General features: G+C 33.0%; 3 protein-coding genes across 4 annotated transcripts; 1 reads left to right on the plus strand and 2 right to left on the minus strand.

The window, feature by feature from the left end:
- Positions 1–2721: 2721 nt before the first annotated feature.
- On the plus strand, positions 2722–3794 carry LOC113865391 (NAD(P)H-quinone oxidoreductase subunit T, chloroplastic). Its single transcript, XM_027499895.1, has 2 exons — positions 2722–3087; positions 3189–3794. The coding sequence occupies exons 1-2, from the start codon at positions 2762–2764 to the stop codon at positions 3610–3612; spliced, it is 750 nt and encodes a 249-aa protein (XP_027355696.1). The 5' UTR covers positions 2722–2761; the 3' UTR covers positions 3613–3794.
- Positions 3795–4549: 755 nt separating this feature from the next.
- LOC113865127 (ran-binding protein M homolog) lies at positions 4550–15583 on the minus strand. Of its 2 annotated transcripts, none has more exons than XM_027499503.1 (10): positions 15041–15581; positions 14805–14951; positions 14639–14725; positions 14262–14307; positions 12084–12160; positions 8843–9005; positions 6527–6595; positions 5800–5859; positions 5417–5503; positions 4550–5139 (listed from the first exon to the last, which is right to left on the minus strand). In XM_027499503.1, the coding sequence occupies exons 1-10, from the start codon at positions 15421–15423 to the stop codon at positions 4864–4866; spliced, it is 1395 nt and encodes a 464-aa protein (XP_027355304.1). In that variant the 5' UTR covers positions 15424–15581; the 3' UTR covers positions 4550–4863. The 2 variants fall into 2 exon arrangements, with proteins under 2 accessions (XP_027355304.1, XP_027355305.1); XM_027499504.1 differs by having other exon boundaries at positions 4621–5139; positions 5806–5859; positions 15041–15583.
- Positions 15584–17052: 1469 nt separating this feature from the next.
- Positions 17053–23449, minus strand: LOC113866094 (peptidyl-prolyl cis-trans isomerase FKBP43-like). The gene is made up of 13 exons (XM_027500984.1): positions 23321–23449; positions 23145–23218; positions 22832–23070; positions 22363–22499; positions 21888–22236; positions 21571–21762; positions 20419–20574; positions 19655–19867; positions 18542–18827; positions 18060–18147; positions 17949–17990; positions 17618–17666; positions 17053–17523 (listed from the first exon to the last, which is right to left on the minus strand). Exons 1-13 carry the CDS (start codon positions 23331–23333, stop codon positions 17442–17444), a joined length of 1920 nt encoding a protein of 639 aa, XP_027356785.1. The 5' UTR covers positions 23334–23449; the 3' UTR covers positions 17053–17441.
- Positions 23450–24145: the final 696 nt, after the last annotated feature.

Genomic DNA, 24145 nt, shown 5'->3' on the forward strand with positions numbered 1-24145 from the left:
TTAGATTAGGTTGCTGGTTGCTGGTTGCTGCTGATACCTTTCATTGATCAATTCAGCGAACTTTGATGTTGACTAAAGAAAAAATTATCTTTCATATATTTTAAAGGTAAATTTTGTGTTACTCTTAAAAAATTTTAAGGTATCATATATGAAAAATTCTAACTAATAATATTTAAATAATAAATTTATTTAATAATATTTATTGTATTTAAATAAGTTGAACAGCAATTAAGTCTTTAATAGAACGTAATCAAAATTAAATAAACTAAAATTTAAAAATAAAATATATTTTTATATTCTTAATTTTATTATTATTAATATTTAATTATTATATTATATATATTATGTTATAATTTTTTATTTATAATAAATAAAAATTACTTAAATATAAATTATATTTTATTTAAAACTAAAAATTTATTAAAAATGATAGAAAAATAAAATAAAAAATTTAATATACAATATATATATAATAATAATAGAATCATGTAGCAAATAATATAATTTTAAATAAATTATATATAATAATATTTTTTCAATTTGTCATTGGTATAAATTTTTTGATTTCTGTAGTAAAAAAAAAATTTAAGATACAACACAGCACACACCTTATTTCAAATGCTGCAGACAATAATTATTAATTAGTGTTTGGCCATCATGTGTCCAATACCATTTACCTGTGATTTCCGTCAAAATCTTTTCTTTTTTTTAAAGTTTATTATGTATCCAATCTAGAATATGAAGAAATTGTTTCCTTCAAACCTTGTACAAAATTGTTTGATACCAAACAGAACTACTTACTATTCAGAGTTCATACTATAAATAAGAGCGATAAGATGCACCGAAGTTGCTAAAAGAAACATGGCTTTCAACAAGATTGGGGTTATCCTTCTTGTCTTCGTCTGCGGTATTGATCATGAGCCCAGCACCTCTTTCTTTCAGCAACACACACACACACACACGTTTGTTTTTTCCTTTTATTATGGTTTTAGGACAATTGGTTCCTTAATTTAAGTGCTTGGCAAGAGGAAATAAAAATGAAGGAAATAAATAAACTATTAATTATTAGTTGCTTGTTTATATGTAAATTTGAAAAAATATTATATTTTTTTTTAAATTTACAATTATAATTTTTTTATACTTTAGAAATTAAAAAAATATTTTTTCAAATAAATCACTACTTTCATTATCTATTTATATAAAATTAATTGTGATAATTATTGTATGTATTAGAAAATATAAAATACTTTCTTAATTTATAAAGCATAGCAAAAATTATGATACTGTAAATTTGAGAGATTATTATATATTCTGTTTAAATAAATTTTTATAATTTATTTATTATTTTATAAATTAAAGTATATTTATATTTTTAAAATAAACTACTAACTTTACTAAGTATTGATGTGTGCAGGTGCAATTCTTCTGGGAGACAATAATATGAGAAAAGTGGATGCTAAATTTTGCCCACAAATATGCTACGATGCGGCTTACATGACTTGCCCATCTTCAGGTGATAAGCACCTCGCTCCAACATGCAACTGCTGCCTTGCACCCACTCGCTGTACCCTTTATAATACAGACGGAACTCCTATTTGCACTGCTTCTTGAAACAGTTAATGATGCATCTCTCTGTCGTCTGTCTTGTCTAATCACATGCTCAAGCTTTTCTCTTGTTATGGATTCCAATAAGTTGAATGCAACAGCTGAACGTTGTGTCTTTAGCTTCATTCTCTTTCTTTTTCCTTTTTCTTTTTTCTTTTTCAATTTGATTATAGACCCTCATACTACGCACAATCACACAAGTCATGGAACAATTTATCGATCATCATTCAAACATAACTGGCAAAGAAAACAGCTCCTCAGACAGTTGTTTTTGGCTTATTCTTCCTGCTGTGATTATTATAAGAGAAAATGATTGGCTTATACTCAAATTTTGAGTGTTGGACGAGTATATAAAAAAAGTGACAGGTAATTTGATAGAAAAAAATAAATATAAATAAATGAATACAAAAATATAAATATTGTATTTCTAAAAATAATTAAGTTGATAGTCAATCTTTGACTCAGAGCCTTTTGGGAAAAATTTTCCATATACCTGACCTGAATCATTCAAGTTGAGTGAATTAATCGGGACAAGACTTGAAGGCACACAACTTTCGTCTATACAATACTCACCATTCCCTGTGTTACACGTGTAGTATTTTTCAACTAAGTAAAGGTTTAAAATATAAAATTAAAGAATTTTATTCAATAAAATATTTATGATTCAAAATAAAACTCATGATATATTCAAAACCAAACAACATTAATTTAATAAAATTTTTATTCACCAAATTTATCTTCATTGGTCTTTGTTAAAATAATGATAATAAAAGACTTCACTTGTAATTGAGTTCGGGTATAATAACACTAACTAAAAAATGTTAAAATGAATCAAAATTAAATTTAGGAAGTTTCAAATAATATCTTCAGAGTATTAATTAAAAAGTTAATAAATAAATAAAAATTTATTAAAAATTATAAATATATATACATATTATACTTTTTGATAAAAATTTGCCTTAAATTTTTAAGGCAAGACACTGACTAATATTTATTTTGAATGCTGAATAAAAGTGCAATGAGATGGCTAAATTGGGTAGATGACAAGGGCAGAGGGAGACAAAGTGTGAATTTAGAAGAGGTGTGTGAACCACAAGAAGTGTAAGAGAAGGTAGACCACATATGTACTTTGATATGAGCTGTGAAAAGCTTACCAATGATTTGTTCCATGGCTTCCACAGCAGCTCCGCGGGTTGTGTTATACAGTGCTGTGATATTAGGAAATCAGCCTAAGGCTTTGAGAGGAAAGGGTTTGAGGGGAGAAACCAGAAACACCCGTTACAGCACTTTGCAGGTTCAAGCCTCGAGCACGCGCAGACCCCAGAGAGCACCCCCTGGAGTTGACACAAGAATCCATTGGGACAATGAAGATGAAGGTTGGATTGGAGGTAACGATACTCAACACCAACAAAACAGCGCCAATAACCTGTTGGGTGAAAACTTTGCTGATTTGCTCGCCACTTCTTCAGGTTCTCATTACGAGTGAGTCACTATAACTTGTCATCGTTGCTATGATAGTTTTAATAGTTCTTCTGTTTCTACTTATTAACTGTGATGACATGATTGAATGAATGAACGTGCAGATTCTTAGGAGTATCACCAGATGCAGATTTAGAAGAAATTAAAGTTGCTTATCGGAGACTATCAAAGGAGTACCATCCAGACACTACTTCTCTTCCTCTCAAAACTGCTTCAGAAAAATTCATGAAATTGAGAGAGATTTATAACCTTCTTAGCAACGATGAGAGTCGAAGATTTTATGATTGGACCCTCGCTCAAGAGGCTGCTAGCCGCCAAGCAGAGAAGACGAGAATGAAGTTAGAGGATCCCTATGAGCAAGAAGTGAAGAACTGGGAATCTGTTCCAGACATGGTTGACCGCCTTGGTGGAAGGAACATGGACCTTAGTGATCAAGCAGTTTCTGCCCTCACTATTGATGTTTTTATCATTATTTTTGCCATATGTTGCATCATATACGTAGTTTTCTTTAAAGAACCTTACTATTAGTAGTTACTTCTTCATCTTGAAAAATTGTATACGTGATACGTCAGAATTAAATATAAGGTTTTACATCATTAAAGATTTCTCCGCTTTCATCTTTGTGATGGAAAAATGGTAACATTGTAATTCCTTTTAGTGGTGGTAGAGCAGCTTAATGCAACTCTACCGAAAATGCATTTTAAATCATTGAACATGTTAAATATGTGTATCTAAAATAGTTTTAAGCGCAAAATTTACATTAAAAAATGGCACAAGAAAGAATGATTTTAGAGGTTTGCCAAACAAAGACTCATTCATTGTCAGACCAAAATCGCATGCTTTCCTTTTTTGTCTGCTCAATTACATTATAACATGTGATTCAAAAGTAAACATCCTTCTCTAGATCCAGATTTGGTGCAATTGAAAAGATGGTATAGTTGATGCAGTAATTATTCAGAATCGTTGAATTAAGATGGGAGGGTTCCGATTTTTTTGTCTATTTATTCGAAAGATTGCTCATTCTTAAAATAAGAATCATTCATCTTCATCCAATAGTTATAAGTTATTGACATCACCAAATGCATTAAAGTCATTTTCTCCTCTTACTGTTATGGCTTGTCTGATTATACGTTTAAAATTTCATTGCACAAGTCTTAATGAAATTAAAATTGTTTTTCACGAATGCAATCTTTTTTCATTACTTCATTACGTGCTAACTCCGTTTCGAGTAAACGCAATTTTATCAAGTTCTCAATTTTTTTTTTCTCTTAAAATGCCAATGTTAATTTAAGGAGACACATTCCCATTTCGAAATTAATTGAACCACTAAATGGGTCACGTAGGCATTCCTTATAGTTCCCCATTACCACATAAAAAGAACCCTAGCTTTGGGCGGTCAAGATTCAACACATACAGTACGCGTAACTATCATTTCAAGAGACTTAATATTGAATCACAAATTCACGAGAAAAGAATGATCAAATTTAGGAGAAAGTCATTTGCACTACAATAATATACACATTTGCACATGCATCCGAACATGTTCATATATTTTTAACAAATTTTTGGACGTGAAATCATTGCTTTGTTCAATTTCTTTGTTTTAATGAGGAGGATACAAGCTTACGTGCATTATAGAGACCCCCCTAAGGAGCATGCATCGAGCAGTAAAAGGATGGGGGACTCCACAGTATACGAGACGCTAAGATCAATTTGATCATTTGGCATTGTTACAAATCCTGGGGATTCGTAAGCAGTAATAGACAATGTGACCCGGTATTAGCCTCTTCTACTACTGCTAAGCACTCTCTGAAGTTGGAAAGCTTCCCCCTGCTCTCCATTCAATGATCGTCTCTCCAAGCAGCACGCAGTGAGCTGTCTAAGCAACCTCTCAAGATAAGAGTGCAAGCAATGTTTTGATTCCTTCATATTGGGATTTGTTAATAATATCATGGCATTTACTGTGTCAGCTACAACTTCACGCTGCGAGTCTTTTAGAAGATAGCCTACGGGGGAGTCCAAAGGTCGCTCATATGCCAGCAAAGCAACACAGTCCTACGTAATAATGAATCGAAAGGCAAATCAAATATCAGTACCAACATGCACATGCAACAATAAGAGTAGACAAACAGGAAACACCTCTCTCTTGCTTACAAAATGATCTTGACTATATGAGATTTTGCTCACATGCAACAAAGGGGAGATGAGAGTGCTCGGGTTTATCTAGTCAAACATCAGATTAGAATGTCCATATTCTTCATGCGACAGATAAGCAACCCCTTGGGATACAAGTGAAGCAGAAATATTTCTAATTATTGATAAGAAAAATCACCTGAACTAAATCCTCAAAGACAGGCAACCCAAAAAAACTCGACAATTCTATCCTTCCATATTTGACAGCCTCCTCCAGTGCTCCAACCTAAATATTGCATACAGAAACATTAAAATTTCAATACATTATTCAATTTCCGTTCATTATCTAGGGATTTTGAATAAAAGCTAGACCATCGAAAGTATTAAGTATACAATTGGCATTTTAACAAACGAAACTAATTAACAGAGCAAACCATGGAAATTAACAGTCTAATTCCTCATTTAAGATTACTATCAAATGAAAATGAAAAACATTAAAGAAAAACCACATACTAATGAAGTGCCGGAATAAAATAGGACATACTTCCTATAGTTACAAAACTAAATATTGAAAGGATATACCCGGACTAATTCGATGAATTTTTGACAATGAAGCAGAAAACACGTAGCTGATGTATTCTCCTGCAGCAACCAGAAAGGATTGTCATCATCCACCAAAAAAAAAAAAGGAAAGGATTGTCATGACGCATGATATAAATATAATGAAAGATCTTACAGAGGAGTAATATCAAATCTAGAACCCCATACATAATATGATCTATGTTATTTGGATACTTTGAAAAAGGGAAATAAATTAGAACTATGATTTGAGGACCAAAAATATTTCATCATGAAAATCTGGGTCAACATGGCCATGGACTGTAACCTTGGATAGATTTGGTAAAGCAAGAATGACAGAGAAAAGAACTAGTGCCAACAACCAGTATCCACCTAACCACAAATTCATGAGCAAATAAGTTTTCAATCTTCATAAAAGCAGAAAGTGTAAACAACAGAGGAAAACAAAGCGCAGCATAACCTCCATTATGTTCTGATTCCATCTATAAACAGAATATGACACAATCAACAATACAAGCACAGCATGGCATTATAACCTATAATCAGCATCAATATTTCTTTTATAAAGAATCAATCAAAACATATTATTAAAAAATAGATTAAAGATCATAAATATGCCATAGTAGCAGACATGATTGCATTTTAATCACAGTTAAATTGGAGTTAGCTTTGCACCAGAACAGGATATACACAACTGTGCAGACAAGCATAATAATCTGAGAGAGCCCACCTCAACAATCTGTGGATACCATTCACGCAGTTTACCAAATGCAACATCAATCTCCCCATTCCTGATTAGCTTCATTGAACCAAAAAAAAAGAAGTAAGCCAATTAAGATTGTAAATCACCAATTTATCACAATAACATCTATTAATTTGTGTGAAAATATGAAGGCCTAACTCCCTGAAAAATGATAGAAAGTCCTAAAAGCACTGACAATGAAAATATATCATAATTGAGAATTATAGTAAATTCAACAGATAGAAGACACGTGTACAGAAAATATTGGCTTGAAAGAAAATATCATATTGTTATTATTACAAAGGTGTATGGTTAGACTTGTTTTATGATTATCATGAATATGTTCAGTTAATATGTTTTAATTAGTAGTTACAAAAAATGCCATATTGTTCTCATTAGATTTTCTATTTCAAAATGTTAAGAAAATAGCAAACACAGGAAAAATCATTTTTACTATTTTTATAAAATCCACTGGCATCTTCCTAATTCCCATTGAGAAAAAAATAGGAATTTGAACAAGACTAAAAGCTTATACTTTTGAATTTTTTTTCAGTGTGGTAATGCAGGTAGGTATATAACCACATTCAAGTTCCATGCTTGCCTTGAAAAGATTGAGTGGTTTTATGACTCCATGAAATTGACAAAAGAAAACAAATTAAGTATTAACTAGAACAGTAACGGAAAAAAGATGCCCTTATGCAATCAGTCATATTTGTTGAGGGCTCATCATTTAACACCTCACATGCATACACTAAATCAAGATAACATCGTTTTCATCATTCCTTTCACAACATTTTGATTATGGGAAATAGAAAGAAAACAAGGTAACATTTTTTTTAATTATTAGAATCTGTTGGTATGATAGCATTGGAATCACAGGTTACTTGAATTTCAATTCCAAATTTGCTAAAATTGGAAATAAAAGACAGAATTTATGCTTGGGACTAACTTACAATTGAGATGTAAATCAAAATTCTAAATTGAACTGAAATTCTAATAGACAACTTCGGTGAGTAGTGGCATTGTGACTGGTGCCCATACCCCAAATAGTGGCATGGAGTGGTCAACTCCAAAAATACTAAAATGGAATGGCAAATAAAGTCTAACCTTCAAACTGGGTAGGCTCTGATACCATATTAAGAAACTTGGGCCTAATTCCCAAAAACTAGGTCATAGGAAGAAGATTACCCTAACCTTTTATAAGGAGTATTCTAGCTCTAATCATACCCAATATGGGACATCTTAACACACTCTCCTCACGCCCAAGACTGAACATCTAGTGTTTAAAATTTGTAGGACTAGACATTTGCACAGATGGCCCAATAGGAATAGACATTTGTGGGCAGTCCAACATTCAAACTAGATAGGCTCTGATACCATGTTAAGAAACTTGGATCTCACTCACTCCCAAAAGCTAGCTCATAGGAAGAGAACTACCATAGTCCTTATAAGGCGTATTCTTTCTCTAATATTAGCCAATGTGGGACATCTTGACAACTACTACTCAAAAAATTTAAAATACACCAAATATAGATTATGCTACACATATATATGCTGAAGATTTCACATTTCAAACGTTTGGAGGAGTTCTCAGAAGTCAGAACAGAACTGAACATAGAAGAAAAATAGAACAAAACAAAGTGATCTCACTGGAAAAAGCCCCTAATACAGATGGTCTCGCCGGAAAATGTGTGGGTCTTGCTGGCAATGAAGAAGATGACTATAAATTGGCTGGATATAGTGAGCAAAGTCAGATTTTGGTTGAAAAGTAGTGCCTAACACAAATGGGTCACATCAGAAATGAGTTCAAATGATGGCCAGAAAAGGACATCAGCTACTGTGAACTGTGAAGCTTGCTGGATGAAGTAGAAGTTGTCAAAGATGGTGAATGAGAGCATTTAGGGTTCAAGAATAGAGCTCAAATGATACAACAGCATGCAGAAATTGACAATGTAAAGGGGGAACAAGGGTAAATTTTGACATTTTTTGTCGTATATCAAATAGCGGCTGCAACACGACAGCTGCAATTTTGGCCATGATGCATGCTGCTCCAGCTGCTACACTAAACTGCGACGCTATGCACTTGAAATAGCGACAAGGAGCCACTCCGCCGCAATAGCAGCTGTTGTTGTCTACTATGTTGGTGCCAGTAACAGCGATAACTTTTTAAGTATGCAAGCGACATAGATAGTTGACAATAAAATATGAAATATGGAATTATCTTTTGTCATCAGTAGCTGAAATTGTAATTCTTAAAGTCTAACCTAAGAATTGAATATAATTTAAATTTGATGGATACTGTACCTGCCGCAGAGTCTTTCTGTGATTTAATGCATATGTTATTTCCTGCTCATCAATTCCATTTTCTTGAGCTATGTATATAGGAGGAACAGTACTCTTACTAGCCACATCAAATGAATTCAATGTATCTTCATAGCCATAGTGCAGCAGGTAGGAGCGGACAATTCTGCAAACAAAAAAAAAAAAAAATGGAAATTGGGAAATATCAATGGATATTTACTTTCTTATTAATATTGAAAAGTGATGGGTGTCACACAGCTAAGTTAAACAGATTAATTTCAACCTTCCTAAACCACAAAAAGCTACAGTGTACCAAATATGACAAGTCTTCCTTCACTTAAGGGTTATATTTCCAAGTAAATTAGTAGACCATAATAAGTTTTTGTAGTCTGCATTGAATTTCTCATAGGACCTGTGGTTGAGCTTATTAGCAGTCTCAATCATGTTATTTTACAACTAGTTGATCATCTATTCTTCTAGTTACGTTTGTGGGTTAAATTTCTCTCAATAAAATACAAGATGAAGATTAGATCTATTAAAAACAACAGGTAAAACCCCAGTTCATATATTAGAATTAAGAAGTACTCAATATATGGTATTCTGTTATCTCACTGTCTTATTTTCTCTTTCCTTCTCTGGCTAGCACTCAAGAATACTGTTAGTAACTGAAGAATAAAGCTATAACTCACCCTTTGCCCATATAAAAGCCATGATATATTCCCCCTTTTCTTTTTATTACCCTAACTACAAGTCTATGACCAATTAGTCATTGCAACCAACCTTAAAGTTGTGTTTTATATTTTAGCAACTAATTTTTTTACATCAAAGAACCCACCATTTCCTAGTAAATCTAAATCCCAATCCTTGCAACTATAAATAACCTTCCAGAATCTCAGGAAATTTTACTGACAATCCATTGTAATTAATAGCTGAGAGTGGTTCATGGCAGCAAGCCAAAAATCCACCATAAAAATTGGTGGACAGCATTGCAGCCTAAGGCAGAAGCATGGTGGCTATAATAAAAATACAGCTTAGTTGCACTTTTGGTACCTCTAGTTTGGGCTATGGACGATTTTGCCAAAAATTCCATTACAAGTTTTTTTTTTTGGAACTAATTAAGCCCCACTACTTTTAAAATTGTGCAAATTTAGTCTCCAATTGATTTTCTTTTGCTTTAAACCCTCAATTCTTTACTTTTAATTTAATTTTTTGGAGGATTTGTGATGGAATTGTAGCATGAAATGATTCTACAAATTCAAAAGTAAAAACATTAATAAACAATTAATAAAATTTAAAGGGTTTTACAAGATGTAATATTAGGACTCACTTGCAGATAGAAACTGTAAGGTTTTAAAAAAAAGGATTAAATTTGAATAAATGACAATTTAATCAATTTAATTTGTAACAATTGGGAGTAGAAAATCAAAATTTAGGAATTTTAGATAAAAGAAAATCAATGGGGGGTTAATTAGCTCAAAAAACTTGAAGGGCCAAAATCGGACATAACCTAAATTAAAGGGACCAAAAATATAATTAAGCCTAAAAGTATAATATATACATACCTGAGAAACTGAAGAAGCTAATTAAAAAAAATAAAAAATAAAAAGAGGTATGTCAAGAACACAAAACTAAAAATATCATAATTCATAAAAATAATGTCATAAATCTCATAAGTTTACAAGAAAAATGGGAGGGCAGAATAAAAATGAAGCCAGAAAAAGAGTAACTAAATTAGATTAAAAAAAAAAACATAAGAAGGGCAAAATTGATTGAAACAAAAAGAGATTAGAAATGGAGGTGGGTTCACACAAGAACATAGCAGCAAAATGGAAGAGAAAAAGAAACGGGAAGAGAGAGAGAGAGAGAGAGATGGAGGTGAGGTGCTGAAGAAGGTAGCTGGAAAATGGACACCTGAGATGGAGGTCACTGCTTGAGAAGGAAAAGGAAAGAAAACTTGTGAAAATGAGAGTCCCCTAGATGACTGAAGAGGTGATCTTTCAGTTTTAGGAGTTCATATATGGGTCATGGTTTATATCATGAAGAAGAAGAATGCGTCAGTTCAGCTGCACTCATTTCCACCATAAGCATAGCCAGCACCACAAGGCCCAGCATATTAGAACTGCCATACCATAGCCTTTATGTGGGTATGTTGTCAAATTTCTGCCATGCCCGGGTGTTGCCATTTTACAAACGCTAGTTATATTGCAAACATTAAAAAGGAAAAAACACACTCTAGAACCTCTAGGAAGATATCTTACAGAATATGCTCCAGCAACCACACAATTTAAGGAAGTAGTTAGAAAATGTCAAAAGCGGGAAAAAATAACTTAACCAACAGCAAATTAAATTAAAGTTACATGATGCATTCATAATCATCACTAAATTTTTCCCTTTTTATCAATAGTATAAGACAACACTAGAAAATAAATTAGAAACATAAATCTACTTCCAAAAACACTAGACAACATGACACAATTCCATATGCTATAAAATTATAATATTTTATGAAGTCAAAAAACAAAAATCTCTTGACCATCAACTTTTTCCTTGGGAGAAATTGCAATTGAAAAAGAAACTGGTTTACTGGCATCTGCTTCAAACAAAAACTAATAATTGCATTTTCATCAACCAGGGTCCTATTTGTAACATAGATAAATTTGGGGGCAATGTAATAGAAATTTTCACTTAAATCCATAATTACAAAGCCTTGAGGCTTGTTTGGTAGATATGATAGAATAGAAAAAGATAAAATATAAGAGTTGGATAAGAATAGGACAGGACAAGAGTACCAAAGATTTTTAACTTATTTTACATTTGATGCATACCAAAACAACAAATTCTATACATTATGTTATATAATCTTGTTTATTTCTAATCCAAGCCCCTCCACAGGATAAAATTCACTCTATAAAGAAGGACAAGTTCATAGGATAAAGTTATTATCTCATATTAATTAAACAAGCACCAAAAATAGAATAGGAAAAATTATCCTATCTTGTTCTCTCATCGTGTCCACCAAATGAACCCTTAGGAACTATGTCCTTGGTTCTGTAATCTTACCTTGATACTAACTACAAATATGGATCCAAGAAAGATCATAGTTATCAAGGGCATCTAGAACTCAAAGCAAGTTTGCATCATGAGATTAAAAAAGATTGAAAATAAAGAACACAAACAATTAAAAATAAAATGTAATGGAAAAGCAGAGTTTAATACCAAAGTTATTTACACATAATTCTCTCACCCGTAACTGACATTTGGTGGCACAGAAATTTCCTCTATTTTCAGTTGCTGCTTCATTCTTTCTTGTGCTTCAAATTCCTGATCCAATAATATAAATATTTAAGAAAAATAATGATCAATAAAAGTAAATAGCATATGTATCTTTATAAACTCAAATTACTTTTTTAACAAGAAAACCGCATGACATTGATCTCTATGAATGTAGTAAACCACATTGAAATCATTTGATCTACCAAGTACTGTCTTAAATACATAGGACATATGCTAAGGTTATCTAAAGACAAAAGTTTTCTCCTCAAAGTGTTCAGTGGAGAACTTCTTATCCCACTAGAAAACCTCATATTCACATTTGGGTACATTTTTTTCAGCTTTGAGGATACCAAATATTTAATAGGAAAAGGAAAAGGTAACTTCAAAATACTAGCCCATGAACACTACCTGAACAACAAACATATTGTAATCACAGTTAATGGAATCACACAATTTAAGTCCCAATTTCCTATGATTCTTGGAACCATAGATACAGATTATACTCATAAGGTGTATCAATGAAGACCATGAATTGCACCCAAAATTGTTTGAATCATAAATCTGGTCGAATCATTCAATTCATGTCTGCCCCAACTTTGCAAAAAATAACATATCAGGTCCAGTGTGGTACCACATTTGAAAAACATGATTTTAGGGATTTTTGAAAGAGAAAAAATAAAGAATTTGAAGGAAAAGTGACAAAAGCATTCCTTCCCATGATTCCAAGTCAGAATATTAAAGGGATAAAGTTGTCCTCACTCTCCTCTTCATGCAACCAATTCCACCATACCCATAATTTCTATTGCTTTCTCTCTCGTCCATCCCGCACTGCTTCACAGATTGTTGCCCCCTCCCCCCCTCTTTTGTATTATTTTAATTGGTTACAACTCTTTTCTTGCTGTGCTGAAGTTTTTACTGGGTTGTAAAGGGTCAAACAAAGAAAATGGACCCATTGACCCATTCCTATTCTAGTTCTTGATTCAAAATATTGAGTTGTTGCTCTCTTTGGGATTCAGCCCCTTTCCTTGTCTCAAATTTTAAGATTTTTGGCTCCTTATCTCTTGGATCAAGCTTCTGCATTTCTACATGGTAACCACACATGTTTGGCACAGTTCTCATCTTCTCCTTGAATTTCTTCAAAAAGACTCCCCAAATGTGACAAGTAGTCTTGCAAAAGACTCACATTGTTGCGCATATTCTTGCATTGAGCCAATCTACTTTGGCCCAAAAAGGATTTTGTAACTAAAGCAGTCTTGAATGTTGCCATGTGGCTTTAAGGCAAAGGTATTTCCACCATTTAAACCAATTCAACATGCATTGCTCCATAGCTGCTGCCACCACCTACATTCTTTCTTCTTCATCTACCCCTTTTGGTGGCGTACCCAGAGGTAATATTACTTCCATTCAGGTGTACACTACAAACTGCTCCTACACCATGGGAGCTCCAATACCAGCAAATAAAACATAACACACATACACCCTCAACAGTTCTTCAAGGTACTGCACTTACCAAGCCAACAGCCATAACTCATAATTGACAAGATATCTCTCTCAACCTCCCTTGTTATTTATAGGCAACATTCCTTATTCAACCAATTAATCAAACTAACTAATTATCTATGTAACTAACTAACTACTGATGGGTATCTAATCTATCACCTCATGGTTATTTTATATCCATTTGTCTAACCAAGATTCTATGAATGGAGCATGGCAAAGATTTCTTGGGGCACAAATCCCAAAATCATGGCATGGAAGGAAGGGTTTCTTTTTTCACCTGAAGACAAATCTATGTTTCAAGGAAAAGTGAAACAAATTGGCTCAAAAAACTACATTAAAATCACCTTGTTGCCAGCATGGCCATTGGCATGAACATTCAAGTTATCATTAGTCCCACCTCTATAACCTTCATCTACACTCGTTACAACTTACAAGCATGATTGTCAAAATAATGTTTCAAATTTCAATTCATAGAGTCATGCTTTGCCATTAAGTCACTGAGTTGGAAGTAAATTCAATGGTTTGAAAGCTTTAATAAATACAAAGAAGTATAAAATAACTGTCATTGCATTAGCAAAATGGGCAACGTGCTGAAGTCTGAGGTAAGAAATATACTCAAGAATAAACAAAATATAAAAATGGCTCTTACCTTTAGGTCAAAAGTAAACGGTTTCTGCCCAAAGTTGACATACACCCTGTCAGAGATAAATGAAACACACTCCTGAAAAATTAAACACCTAACTAATGATGAAAAGAAGCTGCTATTTGAAACTAACCAGGAAGTATGGTTGTAAAAAGAAACAAAAAACACTTTCAAAATGAAAGGAAGGGAAAATAATCAAGGATTCAAACATGTGTGCAGATAATCAAATGCCTGTCTCAGAAAGAAAAAGAAAATTGCTAAAGAATGGTCGCAGCTGAATAAATTAATTAAACGTTAGTGTAAAGAATATTTAAGGGTGTGGCAACTGAAACAAATGAAAAAGGAAGAGATGGATAATATTTCGAGAGAGAATCACAACGTACTCTTCATTTTGGCTATGAACAGCAATGGTTGGAAAAAGGGGACCCTTCATGTCTTTGTAAACTGAGCCGACAACTTGGCCATTCTTACTGGCATTAAACATAGATTTAGTTACGTTAATAGTTTTGAAAAGATTGGAAGGAAGAAAGTAGAGAAGAGGTAGATTACGTGAAAAAGAATTCCTGTGCGGCATAGTTGATTCCAGCACCGACTACATCACCGGATGTATAGGTTGGTCCAAAGGCTTCTCCCTTGCCGTGGCCACGATAAAGCAAACCATCGTCACCGTGATAGCCGCAACTGTTGGCCTCCCACCTAACAAACACGAAAGAGGAATAGGAATAGGAATAGGGATAAGGATAGGGATAGAGTTAAAAGAATTTGAATTAAAGAAAGAGACTGACCCTGGTTGTCTTCGCATCTTGAAGGTCTCGGAGGTGAAGCCGATGGCAATCTGGCCCTTAACGCCGGCATCTTTGACGTTAATCTCGAAATAGTAAATGAGGCGTTTGGTAGGAGCAGGCTTGTTGGCCTGAATGACACCGACGTCGTGGCCGTGAAGGTTGACGCTGGTGTACTTCACTGACAGCTTGTCTGTGGACACCAGCACAAAACCACCGGAGCTGTTAATTGTGTTCAGCTCGCTTGGTGCCTCCTCCTCCTCTTCCTCTTCCTCTTTCTCTTTCTCTTTCTCTTTCATCTCCCTGCGCCGACATGCCTCCAAGAAGTACAGTCCCAGATCTTGATCCTCCTTAAGCCTCCTGCTGTTCCCGTTACTCTCACTCATCGCTTTATCACAATCACAAACCCTACCACTCTCCGCAGCTTCTGTTCATTCAATTTCGATTCCCCAACCCTCTTCCAAATTCCGGCTCTACACCAATATTCTTTTCTTCAATCACACACCACCGTCGTCAAATCTAATCAATCCTCAACCCTCTCCTATTTATTCGCTTTTAAACTCTTAACTAATTAAAATTAAATGCTGATTTGCTCCGACAGTAAATCCAATTTTACACTTCCCCGTCCCCCTCAACTTATTTTAATTATTATAAAACTTAATCAGTATATTAAAAAATAATAACTATCGAATAGGATTAAATAAAAAAAAATCATCCATCAATCTAAAAGAGTTAAAATCATAGTAGCGAACCATTTTAAGAAAAATAATTCTAAATATCCAATATATTTTAAAGGTATACATGCTTGTGTTATTTTTTAATAAAAAAATTAACATTGATTGTAAACACTTTAAAATTATATAATTAAAATAATGAATGTTTATCACTTTTATATTTTTAGAATTAATTTTAAAAAATAATGTTTTCAAAATTATTTTTTAATAAATATTTTTAACTCTCTTAATTTCATGAAAAAAAAAAGTATTGCAAGTGTTTTATTTTCATAAATAATTTGGCTAATTCAATTATAATTATCTAAAATATAATATCAACTGAATATCAAGAATATATATATATATATATATATATATAATGTACAATTTATAATGAATTATTAATTATCTAAAATATAATATCAACTGAATTTATATTTGAACACACGTACTTATGTATATGATGATGATCTACTTTTTTTAAAAGTAATTAAATTATAAGTTTTAGTTCTTATAGCTAATTTTTTATGTTTTAATTCTTACATCAAAAATATAAATTGATTCTTATTATTTATTAAAATCACAACAATACTACTATTTATAAAGATTAAAATAAAAAATAATGCCTAATATAAAGATTAATTTAGAATTCAGGATGCCAGTGAAAGATACCTGTAATTTATATTAAAAAAATAATTTTAAAAACAATTTAACTTTGATAATGACAAAAAATTGATCCAGAAACAACTTTTTATATAAATATTAAAATGTTATATTTTTAATATAAAAAAATATATATCAAATGCCTTCACGCACTTTAACAACAGAAACAAAACAAGGGATGAAAAAAATTCACGAGAGAAGCTCTTAATCTCGAAAGTGCAAGATAATGTTCAACGTCACGCAATCAAATTGCCAATGGCCTTCTTTCCTTCTAACCGGAACTTGAAGGGGGGGCCACCCTAGCAGTGATGAAGGAACTCGGCACTCAACCAACCCCTGATCCACGTTGGACTTCTCTTCTGGTGCATTATTTTGATGGACGATGATCTCTTAAGCGAGAGTATATACATGTTTCCCCATTTGTTCCGATTTTTATCTACTGCACATGATAACAGGAAAGGAAAACTTCTAACCAATCTTCTTCATGTCCTAGCCATGTTTTATTTTGTCAAAAATGGGGTAGTGGCATTTTTCTAGGCAGGATTACATAACACTTCTGAGTTAGACTGTTACAAAACATATACAAGATATCACAAATAAATCTTAGTATCGGGTCTAACCAAACTGTTAACTAAAGCACTCGTGGATCATTTTGTGATCGAATATTTTAAGTTAGTGTTCTGTAGAGAAGGGTTTTATTATCTTTTGGCATACCAGGAAAACAACCCGTTGTATGTATATGAAACACTTCCATTACTTTCCCCCGCCGTATCATTTGTCTTCAACATGGTATATGAAAGAAGTAAAACTTTTGATTTGGTTGCGCATGTCAACCCGATCTTCAAGATCAAAAACTAATCACTGGGGGCTAATTCACCACAGATTCAACCCAAAAAAAAAACCCTACGGCCCATACAGTTGAATTCAGTTTTTGACAGCCCCACCTATCGCCTCCTGACTCCACGAAAATTTTTATCCGCGTTCTCCCAAAAACATAACCAACCATATAATCAGTTTGGATGAGACATTCAATGAACTTTAACCAGCTCGAAGTCATAAACCAGCCACGAATTTGATGGTATTTTGGCATTCTGTCCATCACTCGTAGACCTGATGCAAGTATATGTTAGAGAAGGTTACAGGGATCCGAAAAAAGACGTTAGACCATAGAAAATTATGCTATCAAATGAATTTAATCACATACGTCATTGATGGCGGAATTATAAGTCTTCTCTTTTCTCCAACTTGCATGCCTGAGGACCACGAATATATATACATAAATATATCACAATATTATGTAAAGAAAGAATATATTTCAATGGGAAAAAATTAACACACTCTTTTTGATATATTTACTATTATTAGGTGATTTTTATATGGGTCCCACTACATCGTGTGGATCCACTTTCTTTTAAAAAAAACCCAGGTGGAATTCAACAAATAATAGAGAATTTATTGAAATTGCTCTAATCAATGAAAAAAAAAAAAAAAGATGAACGAGGTAAAGAACAAGGATAAAACGTCTAAACGTCTACCTTCAAGGCCAACATCCCAACCCTTGATAACTTGTCCTTTACCTGCAAAAGGTAAACTAGTAAGCACACGGAGTCATCGAGGTAACAGAAGGTTCTGGTAAATGGTGTTACCAAGGCGAAATTTGTAAGGAGCTTGGCCAGCATTTGACTCAAATACTACTTCATTTCCCTTCAACTTGCCGGTGTAGTAGACACTGATCTGTGTATAACCAATTAACCAAAGACTACTTAGTGAAATCAAATCAAGTCAAACCTGCAATTCTCTTTATTTGAGAATACAACAGTGGCATTAGAATCTATGAATGACCAAATGCAAACTACCCAACCACCTCACCACTAGCCCGATCCTGGTGGCTTTGCAACTCCTTTTGTTTGATTTCATGCAACTAGGTGCTTAAAATATTTTGGCAAAAGCTAACCAATACCCTCAGGATATTGACTAAGGAACTAAAAGTGAAAAATTTTATTAAAGTGTCACTTATGTTTTTTCACCTGATTTCCAAAAAAAGAATTTTATTTATTGATTTCCTAACCACTGCCTTAGGGCACTGATTAGCAAGACTCGAATATTTTAAATCATTTAAAAGAACTACCTTTTTCCCTGACACAGCAATTTTGCCATCATCTTTCCCCTTCTCTAGCTCTTGAATAACTAGTCCATTTGACAATGATGTAACCTGGGAAGGCTTTGCATCGGCCCTCTTATTTCTGTCCCCCTTCATCATCTCAGTCTTGCCACTCTGCTCAACAGATACAGGCATATCAGAGTTTACAACTTCCAAACTGCCCTGGCTTTTATTCTTTTTCTTCTTTTTCTTAACTTTTGTATCCTCAAATTGATTTTTATCAGGAGAGTTGTGAGCACTGCCGTCCACACCACTGCATCAGAAACATTAAGTAAGATGACTGCACAAAATAGGTTATAGTATTTTCAGGGTACCTGGCATAACATATAGAATAAAAATGGAACATGAATGAAACGGGTCATAAATTTCAAAAAATTACAAGAACACTAAAAAAAAGCAACAAATAAAAAAGTGTTCTTTATAGACAACTTAAACAGTGAAAATAGCATAAAGAGATAAGTTTATCACCATTCAACTAAATTAAAGAGTATTCCTGGACTTTTGGACTAGAATGGAAGTCCCACTTTAGCTGTTTATTAATCTCTATCACCAACCTTTCAATCTCTATAAGAAGAAAAGGGCTAAAAAACCAAAATAATAATAGCTATCACAATAAGAGAGGCTTGTCATAAAACCATACATTTTTTTTCCTTTAATTATTATTCTAACTGATATTACTACTAGCTAGGCACTTCTTCTCATCCTTGTTAGTTGCTGCTTCTTCCTTATATTTGATTCTCTTCTAGCTTCTTTTCTATTTTATATTTCTTGAGCTGAATAACAAGATTTACTGTTTGAAATCAAATTTTTATTTAATTTGATATAGGAATTTTATTTGTTAATTGCTGCTTACTTCAAGGAATAAGGACACTTTTTAATTTAAGTTTGAACCAATTCAAGTGCCCATTGATTTAACCACCCAGCTAGTCTTGGAAATTTTTAAACATGTTCAGTGGTCACTAGTTTGCTAAGAAGTTTTTGTTACTAATTGCCACCAGTTCAATTTCAGCACTAAAGAATGTATTAGACATATTACAATATTACCTTGCATAAAAAAGCATAAACAAAACCAATGCTTACTTCTCATTAGCTAGCTTCTGATGTTGCTCTTTTTCTTCAAAACATTTATGAATCAGATTATGGGAGTTGGCTTTGTCCTCTTGGATGATATCTGCATGGTATCCTTTGTCACCGTTGTTTACCTGTTCTTTCTTTTTCCTCTTTGTTCTACTCTTTTCAGGATCCACTTTGGTAGAAGGCAACGCAACATTGTCCGAAATATTAACATCCCTGCTAATTTGATAAAGTATGTCAGGAAACAATTTTTTTTGGAAAGGATGTGAAATAACATTGGAATAAAATTGAAGGGGAAATGACAGTGGAGAAAGGCAGAGTGAAGTTGTGAAGGTTGGACAATTCAGAAAATGACATTTTAAAAGAGTAACTGCAGAATAGCACAATTTATGAAGCACTAAATACATAATAGATACAGAGGTAAATTCCACAGGAGCCATAGTTTCATATGTCATACTTGTATCAGCATATAGTCATTTTACAGAGTATAATTTCCTGTGAAATATGTGAGACGTGTATTATCTTAGTAACTGTCATTAGGAAGGCCAACCTAACAGTACTGCTAGCATAAGCACCATTTAAGGTGTCTCTGTTGCATAAGACACCAGTATGTGAGTTGCTACTGCATGCCCAGGTCATGAAGAATATTTTATTTTTGCCAACTTCTCCAGCATTACCAAATATTTCATGTTGCAGGGTTACTCTATTAAACAAATCAGCAAAACACAAGTACTATCTGGTAATATAAACAGTAGTTAAGAAAAACTCACCCATTAACTGTGTGCTGTTTATTGTGTTCAATTCTCTGAGGCAAATTAACAAGATTGTCGTGATAAACACCATTAGCAATCGAAAGCCTTCCCTCCTCTGACCACTCTTTCCTTTTCTTCTTTGGCTTTTCATCCAGACCATGATCAACAGTTTCCCTTCAAATCAAAGACAAAAAAGAATCAACAACCAAATCAGAAACCCCTGCAAGTAACACAACAAAAGGAGGTAAGTAAGGTCATTTTTAGCTCTGCTTTCTGAACATTGCCTTTGAAAGCAGGTGCATAGTCAAGGAACAAAATCCTCAACTGAGGTGGCATATAGGTAGTCAAAAGCCAAATATATATTCAAAATTTGCAGAAGCTTTTAGACCCGTTACAAAAAACATCACGAACTTTTTTTTGTATCAAACTTTAATTTTGATTATCACTAAAATAGCAACAAATAAAATAAAATTGATGATTATTTTTATGAGAGGAGAGGACCTTAACAAAAGCAGTCTGTGTTGGGATCTCCTTAAAATGAGCTGATACTTTCAAGGGTGAGTCTTAATGAAAAATATGAAAAAACCATCCGAGTTTTTTTGTAAATAAGTAACCAATCCAAAATATGATACCTGGGGGTGGGGGGGCAATGCCAAAAGCCAAGCAAAGCCAAAGATCCATAAAAGTCAGGCAGAGATGTGAAATTATAAATCATTCTGTACTTTTAGTGGACTGTCAGTGCATTATTTGAAACACACACATTGTCATTTAGCTCGATACTTGGCAATGACATTTCACAAAGAAATCTAGCGCACAAAAGGAGCACCAGTGCACCACCTCGAAATTTCAAAGAACACCTAATTGCCAAAATTAATTTTTTAAATGCAATTATCTATTTATGGTTGTTTACATTGTTATTTTATTTTGAGAATAAGAAATGCTTCTCAAAACAGGGTATCCTTTAATGTTTCTAGCACCCTAAATTAGTCTAAAGACTCTAAACCCAACATTTTATCTGGAATTCTTGATTTAGAAATTTCATGGTCTTCTTCATGTGTGTGCATGTGTATTTATATATTAGTCAAACATTTCATTCTACCAAAAAAATGAATTATTTTTCAGCCAAGAACAGTTCCACAATCGAAAACTCCAAAGACATAAATCACTCACTTATGATCAGCATGTTGCTGGTGTTGTTCATTTCCTGCCACAAAATCCTGGGTCGCCTTTTCCATTTTTGGCTCAGCTCCTACACTGTTATCTAGTTTGATAGAATGGCCATCACAGGAACTCTTAGTCTCTTTTTCTTTTCCCTTTTTTTTCTTTCTCATTTTTTTAATATCCCCAACATTTTCAGCTTCCCTGTTTCAGTAGAAATATAATTTACAGAAAAAAGGAAAGAACAAATAAAAATTTATCCCCTAAAACTTAAAGCTGATAAAAGCAGACATGTATTTGAACATTGACTGAGAATTGAGAAGACTCACCTATGCGTCTGAATATCTATAACGACATTGTCAGTTTTTAAATTTGATTTGATAATACTATTTCCACCATCTTCACCGTTCTTGTTGCTGGCATCACCTGCTCCTCTGTCAACAATATCATCCATTTCCTGGTCCAAGGCCTTTCCAGTGGCTGTACTCTTATAAAGAGACGAAATAGGTAGGCTATCTTCATTTTCAATTTCTTTGGTTTGGTCATGCTTACTGTCATTGACTATTATCTTTTCTTCGTGACAGTCATCATCGTCTGACTCTACCGAGTGGTACTTCTTCCTAAGCCGCCGAAGGCTTCCTTTCCTACCTTTTGGTCTGTCATCATGAGAAGCTTCCTCTGCAGTTGGAATCAAACACATAAATAATAGTCACAAATATAACATTAATGGCTTGAAATGAGGACAAAATCAAGAAAAATAATTGTTCATTTAGTTGAGAAATTAACATAAATATTTGAACATGCCTTCGTTGGAAAGAGGAGATGATGGGTAAACCTCCGGAACACCATCATCATCAATAAAACTATCCTCATACTCATCTTCGTCACTGTAATCAGATCTCTCAGTTTCTGTATCTGCAATATCCTCCCCATATGATTCCCTTTCCATTGTAGTCAAGGAGATTAAGGAAAAAAGAATTTCAAGAAAAAAGGTCAATCGTAACAAGGGAAAAAATGGATTTACAAGTATATTCTATCTTTGGAGTTTTGATAGGCATGCTACGTCGCCATCTAATCTAATACAAAATGACACAGAAACAAACAAGAAAATCAAGTAATCCGCGAAAAGAGATCAGTTCGACTAAAGAATAACTTGATGCGATGCTTTGAGTCAAATTTGTCCTGAATAAAATTATGAGTAAAAAAATACAGTAACAAAATGAAAAAATAGTTTAAGCAAAGTAGGAAATGATGAATGAGAAAATAAGGATACGAATCATCAATGACATGGGGATTGCGGGAAGTGGCAAGATAGTAACCGCAGAGGTGAATGCTCCGAGGGCCAATTACAGAGAAAACAACCTGATCAACTTCCTCAAGCTCCAAATTTAATTGCAATGACTCAGTGGTTCGCGGATAGAGAGAGCATAAATACACAGGGCTCTTGTTTCCCACATTGCACTGCAGTGTGCTTTTTGTTGTTGCAGTTGCAGTCCCCAAACCCAAAGTGGCCTAAATTAAATATTCTATTAGCAATATGTTTGTGTGATTGAGCAACAGCACATTTCTGAACAACATTACATTACCATTGAAATATGGAGGCGTCCTTTGGAGTCATCATATTTATGAGTAAAAGGCTTTCCAGGTTTTACTTCCACTCCTGCAGCACAGTAAAAATAGAGTATATTTAAGATGCATAAACCAATTGTTGTTAGCTGCTACTGATAGAACTCACAACACACAGCACAATCAGCTCTCTTACCCCAAAAGGCCATGTCTCCGACAAAGCTCCTCCTCGCCCGCGTCAACCTAAAACCCTAAACCCGCTCCCAAGATAAATATAATAACGTCAGTGCATTTCTTTGGCGCCCTTTTATCATCGTTAAGCAATTCATCCTTACGCTGGTGATATAACTTTTTTTGTATTTTTCTTTTAAAAATATTTTTCAATTTTATTTTAATTTTAAAATTTTGATGTACTGAACGATTAAAGATATTTTTCAAATTTGTAGAAATTAAATTTTAATATTATAATAATTTTAATCAATTTTAGTATCATTTAAACAAATTTGTGCTAATTTTAATAAAATATTTTTATAGCTATTTTCTTTGTTTTAAAGGATTTATTTCTTTAATTTATTCTTATGTAACACGTTGAAGTATTTATTATTAATAACAGTAATATAAATTATTTTTTCATTTTTAGTTAAAATATTATTTAAATATAAAACATTTGTATAATGCATGAAATAATTAATAATTTAATTGATTTGATAAGAGTTTTTAAATTAATTTTTATATCAATAAATCTTACATTTTATAAATTAATATTTGCAAAGAAATGTTTAAAATATTTAAAATTATTATACATATAGATACACTAAGTAATCTAGATACGCAAAATTGATTTCATTGTTTTCGATGAAGTTAAAATGTTATGGATGAAATGTGTAAGATAATTTTTACATTTTTTTAAAGTTCACTAATTTAAATTATAATTACGAGATAGATTTAAATTAACTTTATTATCAAATTTTAGTTAAAGTTAATAAAATAGATCAACTAAATTGAGTTGGCTTAAATTTAT

This window comes from Abrus precatorius, unplaced genomic scaffold (assembly GCF_003935025.1).
Source record: "Abrus precatorius isolate BTA unplaced genomic scaffold, Abrus_2018 Scaffold4, whole genome shotgun sequence".
NCBI classification, from domain to species: domain Eukaryota; kingdom Viridiplantae; phylum Streptophyta; class Magnoliopsida; order Fabales; family Fabaceae; genus Abrus; species Abrus precatorius.